Source organism: Parasteatoda tepidariorum, chromosome X1, assembly GCF_043381705.1.
Source record: "Parasteatoda tepidariorum isolate YZ-2023 chromosome X1, CAS_Ptep_4.0, whole genome shotgun sequence".
In the NCBI taxonomy this organism is placed as follows: domain Eukaryota; kingdom Metazoa; phylum Arthropoda; class Arachnida; order Araneae; family Theridiidae; genus Parasteatoda; species Parasteatoda tepidariorum.
Window position 1 is genome coordinate 30,795,561 of NC_092214.1, and position 13,575 is coordinate 30,809,135.

General features: G+C 26.3%; 1 protein-coding gene across 1 annotated transcript in view; it reads left to right on the forward strand.

Annotated features, from left to right (window-relative positions):
• Positions 1 to 13: 13 nt before the first annotated feature.
• The window catches only part of LOC107450919 (NGFI-A-binding protein homolog), a gene marked incomplete at its 3' end in the record, with an annotated part of 240,314 nt that continues 226,752 nt past the window's right edge, over positions 14 to 13,575 (forward strand). Inside the window, 1 exon segment of the mRNA XM_071187826.1 lies at positions 14 to 153. Coding sequence (XP_071043927.1) covers positions 138 to 153 — 16 coding nt within the window.

Sequence of the window (13,575 nt, forward strand, 5' to 3'; positions counted from 1 at the left end):
AAATTATTTCTTTCGATATAAAAGAAGCCTGTGTGTTCTGTTAATGTAGATAACTATTTTATTGCTATTTTTACACTCTGACTAATTCAATAAAAATACATTCCAACAGTTAGAAGCCAGCTGTTTTATGTATACTAATGATGTTCAACCACAGTATGTAAAATTATTTTGTTTTGAAAATTTCATTTATGCTTATTATTTTTGCGAGTTAACATTTCATTATTTGTAGACTTAAAAAAACATACATGAATATTTAGAAACTTATTTAGCTGAATTTTAGTCTTGGATTGCTTTCAAATAATTTATTTCCTTAAAAGGGTAATTTTTATTTTGTATTTTAATAATAATTAGTTTAAATTTGATTATTTAAAAACTCGGTGCTTAGTTAAATTTTGACAAATAAATAAATAAGACTTTTCTTTTAACTGGAAGTATCTCATTCTCGTTTCTCATACGTTTTCTCATTCTTATTCTTTATTTTTTGTTATTTTGACCACTATATATTTAATCTATATACTGTGGTGTGCATAACTCTCGTGCCAAAGTAGTTCACAGTACAATTTAGTTGCAATGAGAAAACTAAACCAGCCAGTCTTATGTTTTCAATACAGATAGTTTTTATTTGTTTCTCTTAAAAGATTTATATATCTTGATATATTCTATACTTGAATGTAAAAAAGAAGCAAAACTTCAGGATATTTCGAATTTTAATAATTTTCCTTTCGAATTTAAATTATAATAACTTAAGCCTTTCATTCGTACTGTATTTTATAGAAACTTTTAGTGATTGAGTACGCTCAGAAAAAAGTATGGTAAATACTACCATATTATGATAAAATTTACCGTGTTTGTGGCTGTATGAAAACACCAAAAAGCTCGGTATTTCTTACTGAAGCACTTTGGTGATGATATCGGAAAAATTAAAGCAAATATTTTGTTTAATAACATGTGACAAAATTTAGTAACTTTACAATGATACTTTAGATAGAGCATGGCATAAAAACTATTTATTCTGCCAAATTTTCTTTCCAGCTTGTATTTTTTATTTTTTATTTTTTTTTTTTGTACTGGGAAATATTAACTATAATTTTGAAAACAAGAATTTCTGGTAAAGCGTTACCATATGAACGGAAAAATTACCAAATGAATAGTCTAAATACCATGCATTTAAATTCAATTGCCAGAATTATGGTTTATTTTACCATAAATGTCTTTACTTTACGTACATGGTATTTTAGTTAGAATTTTTTTCTCCTTATAGACGGAAAATTTTTTTTATTAAAATTACTGACTAATAGCAATGGCATTTCTGGAAATAAACATAGTACTCATTAATGAAGTCAAAATATATAGTATCTAAAGCATTCATTAATGGGTTCGAATCCCAACCGTATCCTTGGATATGTTTTAGTTATTATATTCTCTCTATTGTGCAAGCTGTATTTCAACTTAATAAGGGCATATGAACAGAGCTTTGTAATGAACACACAACCCTTCATATGTGTGCCCAACAATAAATTAATAAATCTAAATAAATAGATGCATCTGGGATTTGAACCCGCTGCCTCTGAGCTTCCATTTTAGGATGTTGGGACAGCCTGATGTATTACAGTTAAGCTACCGATTTACTTTAGCCTCGTTCAGGAATTTTTACATTGACAAATGAACATATTTATAATTTTAAATGTTGGGAGATGTAAATTTATAGCTTAGGTATAGGAAAAAAACAATTAATTAAAGAGAAACAAAATTACATATTGTGTATTAAGTAAAATAGAGGTCATCAAACTGAGAGTTCTTGTTTCACATAAACTACACTAGTACTGTTGAAATTACCAACTTCTCGTTAAAATTATCAATGTTTGAAACATTTACAACTAAACAGTAATTATTCTTTTTTATGATATTAGCATATTTTTGCAACAAAAGTGGATGTGTCCAAATTAATATTGAAAAAATTGATTAATGTTAAAGAAAGGTTTCAGTGAAATGCTTTTTAAAAAGTTTTTTAAATCTTTAAATTATGGTTTTCAAAGCATTTTTTATCTTTTACTTTAAAAGAATGAAAGAAAAACCAGTTTAAATTAAGAAATAAACTGGTTTAAACAAAGGAAAACGGAGAAAAAAAAAACAGTTATATTAACATTGTTTTTTTTTTCAACCCTTCGCTTGAAAAATACTCATTGAGCAAAATTCATTTGTTTTGTTTAGAGGTAAATTAGTAATATAGGCAAAAGGTTACTCTTATTTTTTTCGTAATTCAAATTTTAAAAACTAATTTTACAATTATGAAATGTAATTTTGAAATGTATGGAATAGAAAATAAAATCAATGGAATGGTAATCCAATGAGATTTTTTTCCTCTTTTTAAAAAAAAATATACAGTTTGTTTATTTTTAACCCGAAAGAACCATAAAAAGAAAAAATCTACGTTTTAGCCATAGCAATTGAAGAAGGGTAAAAATGCAAAATAAAATAAAATCATAAAATTAAAAGAAAAAAAATAATTTTGTTTCAAACTAATACAGCAAATTTGAATATATTTTAATATTCTCGAGCATCTGTTGAAGTACAATTCATCCTGTATATCTTTAATCTTAACTTAACTAACCACAACAACATGATTGGGCAATTTCAAAGTAGGTCCTTACAAGTCACCTTAGAATCCACCGTTCCATTAAATATGATATTTATACTAAACAAACTAGATTTTTTGAAAAAAAAACTGTCTGCCGCAAGCAAATGAGCTTCCCCCAACAAACATTTTACCTTTATAAAAGAATTGAAGTAATAAAACGGATCACGATCTCAATTTCCAATTTAAGATTTTATTATAGATTCATCTTCTTGAGGTATAATGAAGAATTTTGTCTCGCATTTTAAAAGACCGTCCTCGAAGGAGTAGTTTGCAAACTTATTTATCCCAAGTAACAATATTTATAGCTTTTATTTGGGGGCTGACGCCCCACCAACCCTCAATGATATAAACTTCCATTTTTGAGTAACCCTGGTGCGGCAACTTTATTATAAAAGAGTTTGTTTTCTTCGTTCATAAAGTAGATTGAAGACCCGAAAACCGAGCCTATTTTGGAAGATAATGTTTTGGATCAGCTCGTTCCATTGGAGGGTGTCCCGCCCGCCCACTGGGATGACACTAAGAAAGATAATGTTTTACATCCACCTTTTTCTTTCCTTAGTAACTTTATTTGCATTAATCGCGTTATTAGAGGAAGTTTACCGACTTTTAAAGATCTCAATGATTGTACTAAGCCCAATATTAGGAAAGAACGAATGAAATAGAAGTTCAGTAAAGGGTCTGGCTACTTCATTAGACCCACTTTCATCAATCACGTCTTTTGCAACTCTTCTTGTTTCTTTCGTTTTTGCAATCTTCTGAAATCTTATTTTGAAAATGATCTCTGGAGAACTGTAAAAGATACGAATAGTGCAGAGACATTGTTGGGGAATTTCGACAAAAGTTAATGTTCTGAAGTCGTAAAATCACACTTTTTTACCAACGGCCTAATTTTGTGAGCAACAGGAGGAATTTGATAAAGGGAGTAGGGTAAATGAAGTGTTCATTGTTTCACAGAGCCCATACAGTTCTTGTTGCTTCTAATATTGCTAAAATGTTGCTAAAAGTTTTCTGTTCTTAAGAATTTTTACTCATAGACTTTTATACCTTTTAAGACAAATAATTTAATTAACCTTTGCTATTTTTATTAATCACTAAGAATCAGTATTTTTATAAACTTAGAAAATTTAGAAGTTAAAAAGAAACGTGATATTTAGACTAATTTTTATTATATAACTTAATTTTTATTTTCTTGACTAATCCTTCAATCTTAAATCACACTGAAAAATTTTCAGATGCAAAAATATTGCTCTAAAGGAATTCGCTAAGCAGAATTTTACATTTATAAAAAATTTCCTGCGTTAAATCTCATGGAAAAAAAATCTACCTTTGGCAAAATCTGCGTGTATAAAAAATGGTTCATTTTGACAAAATCTCTCAATAAATAAAATAGCTTAACATTTTGGCAGTTGAGATACAATAAAAAAAATTAACTATTTATCCGATTTTCGACAAAACGTGTTTGGTCCGAAGTACTACAGCTAAAATATGCTCCAATGCCTTTTTTTTTCAAAGTATGTTCGAATAAATTGAATAAATTTTGAAAACATCTTAATATGCTCCTCTCTGTAGAAAAGTATAAGAGTAAACTAATTTTTTTTTAAATTTTTTGGCAAGTTTTACCTCTAAAATCTCGCTAAAAATTCAAACCCACATAAAATATTGCTCGAAAATTCCTGTTGAGTACAAGCTCAAAAACGCACTCTGTAGATTGAGCAAAATCTGAATTTATTAAAATTATGCTCACATATAATGTCTCGTTAAAAAACTTTATATAAATGTGTTCTGACTGAAAAATCTCTTTTTGGTTTAATAGTATAACATATTGATATAACATGGCAGAATATTAAATAACTCATTACATAATATTGGAGAAGAAAGGAACTTTTTTGTGGTACTTTCCTTAAAAATAGTATTTCGAAAACTTATTGTTTATTCGGTTTTTTTAAAATTAGTTTCCTGCATGATTTAAACACAACCGCTTTCAAAAACATTAATACCAATTCATTTAATCAAACATAAAAAATCTGCATAAAAAAACTAAATGTGTTCCTAAGGTGAAGTTTGAGACATCCTCTATAAGACTTTAAAGCAAACATAAATTAATATAATTCATTTATAAACGATAGGACTGATCTAAAGGCTATATTTTTTTTTAAAAAAAGTATTGAAATTTCTAAGAAAAAATCATAATAATAATTAGCCTAATTCGTAATAAAAATAGTAATTTCTTTAGCATTTAAAGGCACAGCAGTTTTCTGCAATACATATAAATATTGCTTGGTTTATATTTGCACAGTGATAGGGTGAAATTATGTCTTGCACTACAACACTACATGCCCCAACTTAATTAACCTAAATAAGAAAATAATTAATCCAATAAGATAACAACTAATAATTAACCTAAATAAGATACGAAGCAATTGCACTGAGAATAACAATGCGTTTTTTAACTTAAAAATTCACATAAATATTATAAGCTTTTATTTCCATAAACTTTAATTTGAATTATTTATTTCCTTCGTGTAGCTTTTGTTTGCAAAATGGCGCTTGAATGTAACATTCCAATACAAAAAATGAAACTAGATTAAAATTTGTCTTAAAATGTCAGGTAAATGTGTGGTGCAATTTTGTCTTAAATGTGATGTTCATATAGTGGAAGTGGGATAAAAAATTAATGTTTAACGTTCCATTATAAATACATGAAAAATTTCTACACGAAAAAATGCATCCATAAAAAAATAAAAAAATGACTTCGTAAAATATTTTCATCAAGCAAATTTCATTTGAGCGATGCATTATCACAAAACTGTTTTAAAATAATTTAAGATACTACATTTTTGTGATATATTCTCGAATACAGATTAAAATTAACGCGGCAAATTTTTTCTCAAAAGAGAGTTGTCAAAGAAGACTTAACATTATATACTAAGTATACACTATAAAAATGTCTAAATCAAATTACTATAAAAAGTACATCATTTAGGATGTTGGTTTTTTGTATCGTTATATTCAATTTTACCGTAAAATCTTAAGGAACAAAAATCTGATACTCCGTAATTTTACAGTAATATTTACTATAAATCACTGAAACACTTTAATTAAATAAATAATGCTGTAAAAAGTGTGATATAAAGTTGTAAGGTAGAACTGGATTTATCGGAAAGATGGGTCCAAAGTTTTTTTTCTACAAGTGTATGTATTACACTTTATTAAATAATCAATGCATGCTGTATATCCGTCGAATATTACATATATTGTGTGATCATAATATGTCACGCAATATAATTTATTTTATAAATGTAAAATAGATCATACCATAAAATCATATTTTCATAACTATATAACATGTTCTTTTGTTTCAAAATTGCGTAATAATTAGGAATATATTTATTTCTGAATCCGTATATCTATTTTTGTACAGCAGTGTTAAATCATGATTACCTGATTTTTGATTGAATTTTCATTTCTAAACAAAGTTATGCAGAAATATATTTATTGATATAAATGGAGTAATTAATTTCACTTCGCTAATTACCTTTGAACAATTTTACAGTTAAAAAAAATAGCATTTTCTTAATTAAACCATAAAATCCATATCTTTTATAAGTTTTCGTGAAATATTAACTATAAAAAAAAATTATATTATCATGAGAAAGAAAAATTATGCGTATTATTTATTTGTATAGAAATGTATACAAATATATTCATTCATATTTTATAAACTTAATGTACTGTACAAATATTTATGTGTCATCATACGAATATTATTTCTGACCGTTAAATATTTGAATGTTAACTTCTAAATTTTTAGCTGATATCTAGATATTAACGCGTTTATATATAAATTTTATATTTATATATAAATGTCTATAACTTAATTTAGAAGTTTAATATTAATGATTTTGTGATAGTTCATAAACTTTATATTAATTTATAAATTTTTAAGAGTTAATTTAACTTAATACACGGAGAAAAAAGAACTCTGGTAAAACTACTGTTATGTATGGTAATGACATTCCTGGTAAAGAAAAATCATTTTTTCCTGTTAAAGAAACTAAAATATACGGTAACAGTTCATTTGGAAATTTTTTTCGTTCAAAGGAAAATAGTTTGCCGGAACTTATGATTTTCGAAATTATAGTTTCAAAAATAATTACCACCCATTTAGTCAAAAATACAAAACTGAAAGGTAAATTTAACTGAATAAATAGTTTTTATACCATGCTCTAAGGTATCATGACAAAATTGCCAAATTTTACCTCTTTTATCAAATTTTATCACTTATTATAAAACTATGTTTTATTGTTAATTTTACTAAAATCATTACCAAAGCGCTTCGGTAAAAATTACTGAGCTTTTTGATGTTTCCATTGAGCCAGAAACCTAGTAAATTTTACTAAAACCCATTTAGTTTTAATCATACTTCTGTTCTCAGTGTATTAATATATAAATATTTGGAACTTAATTTATATATTTTTAGAATTAGCAAAGCTACAAATTTTTATATTTCTAAATATAATTCAAAAAAATGTAAATGTAAAAATTTTAACATTTTACAAACCTTATGAATTATTTAAAACTATGCACATATTAGCTATCACGATCAAATTCTTCATCATTGAAATAAATTAATTTTATAAGTGATTGATTTAAATTTATTCGTTTCAGCGTGTCATTTTGAAAGTCTGCTCACGAGACTTTAATCCCAAACAGTAGATGTTTTCTTTTCTCAACCTTTTAAGATGGGTTCAGGATAAATCATTCTTGAGACTGGGTCATTCTAATGGAGCATGCAAATTACGCTTTTATACTCGGCGAAACAACAACATTTCGTATCGTTGTCAGCCGACGGATCAGAGCAAAAACCATTTATTTGGATAAATGGAAATGAGATTGAACAATACCTTTTCACTAAAGGGCGTGATTATCCCACTGAAAATTGGTTTCGACTCCAGAGTGCTTTTAATTTACTTTCCTCGAGTCTTCTTTGAGTGGAATAGATATTAGGATATTTTTCGATCTATTTTATATAACTCGTTTTAATATTAAAGCGAAATTAATCCATATATAAAAAATACAAATATGTTGAATAAGCATAAGTTAGTTTTTAGCAGTATGTTTTTTTAATGAGTTGAGTTTTTTCTTAGTAATGTTAACGACTTGTAGTTTTTTTAATGAAAGAGTGCTTACTTATTTGCTGCAAAATAAAATTAAAAAACCTTTAATGTGAAACGAGAAGAAAGCATAAAAACCTCATTAATTTTATCTGTAATGAGATTTCTCATTTTTTCTTTAACTGTGCTCTAAGCAAATATTTTTAAGATTTGGTGTTTCTTTTTTTTCCTTCAACAGAAAAAAATAAGGTATGTTATTTTATTTCCCTGTTCCATTAATAAACTTTTTTAACTATATCATTTATCCAGATGGCATTGTAAGGTTGATATTAATGCAACAGCAACCTTTATCACAAAACCCAAACAATTTATAAATAATTAATAAATAAACCATGTTAAATTGTTAACAATGTTAAATTTAACTAAACTAGCTTACACTGTAAAAATTCTCGGGTCAAATTACGGAGTGTCGGTATTTTTCCCTGTAAAATCCATTTTTCCATCAATCCCTTGATATAGAACAAAAACAATCTGATATGCCTTTTTTTTTACAGCATTAATTACCGTAAATCACTGAATCACTTAAATTATATAAATATCACTGTAAAAATTGTGGTATAATATTTTACAGTAAAAGTAGATTTTAAGACAAAATGAATTTTACGGATGAGGCACCCAAAGCTCCGGTACTATATACTGTAATTTATACCGTACTCGCAATGAAGCTCACGCTTGCATAAAAAGCTTTTTTCCATCGAAATTGAATCTAAAATCATTACATATAGTCACTAAAAAAATTTTGCGTTTGAGAACTTTAACATACAAAGGTTTAAAAAAAAGCTCAGAAACAACAATAAAAGGTAAGAAATTACTATTACTATTATTATTTTTTTTTTAAAGGTGTATACTTTTCCTGAATCACTCTAAATAATTTAAATATTACTGTAAAAATTACGGTATAATATTTTACGATAAAAATGGATTTTACGGTAAAATGGATTTTATGGGTGATGTACCCAAAGTGCTGGTACTTTATACCGTAATTTGATACAGAGTTTTTACAGTGTAAGTGTTCGAATGATTTTCATAGTTTTCATTTTCGTTTAAATACCAATTTGAGATACGTTTTATGCACGATTTATGACAAAGAATTTCTTATGAAACACTCTGTATTTCATATTGGTAACTTCATACCTTATTAGCTGGCGTTAACTGTATTGTCTAATTTTTATCATTTTTTATTTAAAAAAATGTGTTTTTTTTCCTTTATTAATTTTGCCCTGGAGCAAAAAAAATTTAATAACTGGCAGCACTACATAACTATTCTAATTTTATCTTGCCTTCCAGTGCGTTTTTTTTTTTTTTTTTACTGGAAAGAGAAAGAAAATAAATTCAATTATTCTTGGATTCTCTATTACCAAATCTGTCATAAGTAATAAATTGTTTATTTTGTAACATATTGCTAACAATCAAATTTCATGGCGTCCTTGACCATGAAACTCACCAACCATTCATCATCACGTTTCTCATGAGTCGACTAGAATCAACACATCTAGTCGACTCCGATTACGTTTCAAGACCTTTGAACCGAAATTACGTCTTGAATCACTACAGCACCGACTATTTTACGTGCTTCGCTACCCTATTCGACCCTCCTTTAGAAGATTTTTTGCTCCATTTTCTTTTTTTTCCTTACTTTCCCATTCATAGAATTATCTTCATCTTGCCTATACTTTGTAAGTCTTTCAACACATGTATACAATATCTCAGGGCAATGTCTTGAGGTTCAGGGCTCCGTTTGATCGGAAAATAACAGGTATTTTCTCACCACCTCAAGTAATAAATTTATATAATTTGCTGTAGTTGATTAAGTGTCAGTTTATGTGATTGCTTCACTTGGTGGTTTTCGGTATTTATTTATTTGTGATTGATTAAGGATAAATTTTTTTAAGAGCTTTGTGGTTAAATCTTTAAATTTATTTTATTTAAAAATAAATAAAAACAAACTTTTTTTTTCTAAAAAACATTCAATCAATATTTCTAAAAATATTAACTTCCTTGTACGAAAAGCAATATTCTATATAATTTACTGCAGTTTATTGCGTGTCAATTTATTTAATTGTTTCAGTAAGTGGTTTTTTGGATTTGTTTATTTGTGATTGATTACGGAATCCTTTTTTAAGAACTTTGTGGCTAAGTCTTTAATTTTATTTTATTTTTAGAATTAAGCAAATGAAATCAAACTGTTTTTGGAAGCCTTAAAATGGGAAAAATTTTATTTCTAAAAACCATTCAATCAATATATATAAAAATTTTAATTTCTTAGTGCGAAAAATAATAACTATATAATTTTCTACAGTATATTATGCTTCAATTTATGTGATGGTTTCACTTAATGGCTTCCCGCATTTATTCATTTGTAATATTTTCTAGCCGATTAAATTATCAAATATTATCTTTAATTTAATTTAATTTTTTAAAAAAAAAGTTGAATTAAAAACCTTTGTTTTCTGAAGCCATTGACTGAAAATAGAACTTTCCTTTACGATTACCATGCAATCAAAATCTCTAGAGAGGTAAATTTCTTTTCAAGAAAAATACAATGCTTAAAAGAAGTAAATTTTTTTATTTATTTTTAATTAAAAATAATTAGATTTCTTAACTATCATAGTAAATGTCTTAATTTAAAACTGCTGCATGTGTGTGACGAAGGAAAATAAATCGAAGTTTAGTTTAATCCTACACTATTAATAGTACAGAGCTAGATATTTTTGTTAAAAAAAATAAGCACTTCTTGATTTAACATCTAATATCATTTATTTGTAATTAATACATTATAAAAACACTTTTTTTTTTTTTTTTTTTAATTTATTGCATTAACTTTCTTTGTCGCCTGGACCAGATTTTCCTCTTGACGACGAATATATATTCTTCTTATTTATCTATTTGTTTTTGTTCCTTATAAAGTTTTGTTTGTTTGTTAAAAAAAAACTGTGGTGTAATATCTCTTCGAATAGGATGCTTACCTACCCAAAACATTTTATGAAGAAACCCTTTATTTCAGATTAACACCACAAATCTAGCTTTCATATATGCAATTTAAAGGGTGTAATTTAAATCTAAACACTTATAACAGAATAAACTTATACCAAACACTCGCCCTTTCACACCAAGCAAAAATTGTCTTCAGGAAACACCAGTATTGACGAACTTTGAATATCGTCCACTGATTGTTTACATTTGAGGTTATTGAAGTGTTCGACACTGGTATACATTAACAAAGCATAAAATCACAGTTAAAACATGTATGTATGTTTTTAGTCGTGTAATAAAGATAATTATATTTTAATTTTTAAATCTCTGTGAAATGTACTAAATAACATTATCGCTCATAATTTCTTTCCCCTTCCGTTTTGTTATGTCTAGTTCAAATTCAAATTCGTCTTAATATTCTCGTTGTGATACGTGTATAGTTGGTTTATTAACTAAGTTTAATTAAAGAATTTGTGTTTTCTAAATTAATGATTCTTGCTATATATTTTATCGTAATAACTTTATTGACAATGATGTGCATCTTTTCTAATTGATATTATAAATTTTAGTGCTACTAAAGTAAAAAAGAAAGAAGAAAAAAAGATGGTGGCTACTTTACTCTGAGTAGTGTAAAAAAAAGCATTCTTTGTGTAATATCCTTAATGGAACTCTAGATTGCTGCTACCATTATTGATGTTAAGATACAATAATACATTTTAAAGTACCTATTATAAGAATTACTATTAATATTTTTATTATTATATTCCTTACCTTATTATGTTTTTAGATTATTAAAAAGGTTCTCAAATCATTAAGATTGCTCTTTATATTGGGAATATCAAATAAATAGATTGCATGTTCAGATTTACGGGATAACGGCTTTTTTTTACTATTCTAGAATACAATTGTTGAAATTTCGATTTAACTATCTTCAAATTGAAATTTTATTTACAAGAATCAATTTTTTCGAACTTAAAAATATCATTTATTTATTCATATTTCGTTCGTATATGCATTTTTCGACATGTAAGAAATATTTTATATTTCATATTATTTGTAACTCTAATTTAATTAAAATATAAATGAAACTGAAATAAGAGTAAGCCTCAAGTTAAACTCACGCTTGTTTCGCATCTACAAGTTATAATTTCTTGAAGAACAAAATTAGTTTCAAAAAAAAAATTTTTTTTTAATACTTTTGTTATGATTTGATATGTTAATTATATGGTAATCTCTAAATTAATCAAAATATTTAAGTTTTTACTTTTAAAAATGTCTTGTTTCAATTACAAATGCCCTTTCACATTTCTCTTAATATTATAAATTTCATGTGGAAAATGAAAACGCATCTTTTGTTTTAAAATTTCTTGAGCATCTTTATGACTAAACAAATAGAGGTTTAAAGTTCAAAAAAAATTGTAAGACACCAAAATTTTTTAAGAGTTAATTCCTCAAGCTTTGTCAAACAATTTCCTTTGTTCCGTGGTAGAAACAACAGCTCCTCCTCTTTTCCCGTTCGCTTCTTAGGATTTTAATTTTAAATTTTTCTTTTTCTTAAGGTTTATGGAGGCATTTGTATTTAGTACTTTTACATCATCTTAATTCGTTATTACATCCAGATTCGCGGTTAGGGGCTATGTATATATAACATACTTCTTAGAGTTTTAATGGAGAATATTGTTCTTAAGTAACATAAAGCAATTATAAATGTTTCGCTAAACAATATCCTTAGAAAATGTTGACTTTTAGAAGTAAACTTCAACTTACCTTATTCAAAACTGCATATATGATCCTAGCTAAAGTACTTCTTTCAGACGAATTAAAACATAAAAATGATTTGAAATCTCAATAAGCTCTTTTTCAGTAAAACTTATTCCTTTTCGATATCGAAAATGGAATTAAAGCGTTAAATTTTCTTACTTAAATATGTTTTGAAATATCTTAAAAACGCTTTTTTCTTTGTTTAATTTTGCTAATTCCAGCTGCATAAATAATTCAAAAAAAAAATAAATAAAGTATTACTTTCTTATGCTTTCAAACATAAAAATTTTTTAGAAGTGTTATGAGTCTATTTTTTGCTTATAAAATATTGATATTTTCCCTTTCAAAAGATTCCATGTCTTATTTCTTGAAAAAAAAATCCTGTTTAATTGATGCGTTGAGACTAATTATAGTTTTTTTTCTCTGTGTTTGGGCATATTCATTGGATTTCGAGTGCATTTTCTGAAATTAAAACTGTATATTTGAGCATTGCTATGTAACTTCAATGCAACTTATTTCTCAGAATTGTAATATTAATAAAGTGTAAAATCAAATTGCAAAAATCAAATTGTAAATTCAAAATATAATTTAATTTACATGTTTTATTTTCAATGGTATAAAAATTAGAAATATTATTGGAAATGAAATTGTCATCAAAATCTACACCAAAACAATTAATACTATTAATTGATTTTAATCAAGTAAAAAGCAATTATATCTAAATATGTGTACATTTTGACTTCGAATTTGACTAAAAACATTCAAGACAGCATCACAAAATGAAATACTGAGTTTAGAAAAGTTATGTATTTAATCTGGTGTCAATTTGTTTGATGCTACTTAAAGTTACAAATTCTTTTACATTTATAGTCTTTTTTTGTTGGAATAAGTATAAATAAGTGCTGAAATAAGTGTGTTCGAAGGAAAGTCGTAGATCCTAAATTTCATTCAAAACCGAAAATAGATTTCCTACCATGAAAACAATTTCAACGTCAAAAGCATAAAGTAATTATTTTAGAAATAATATAT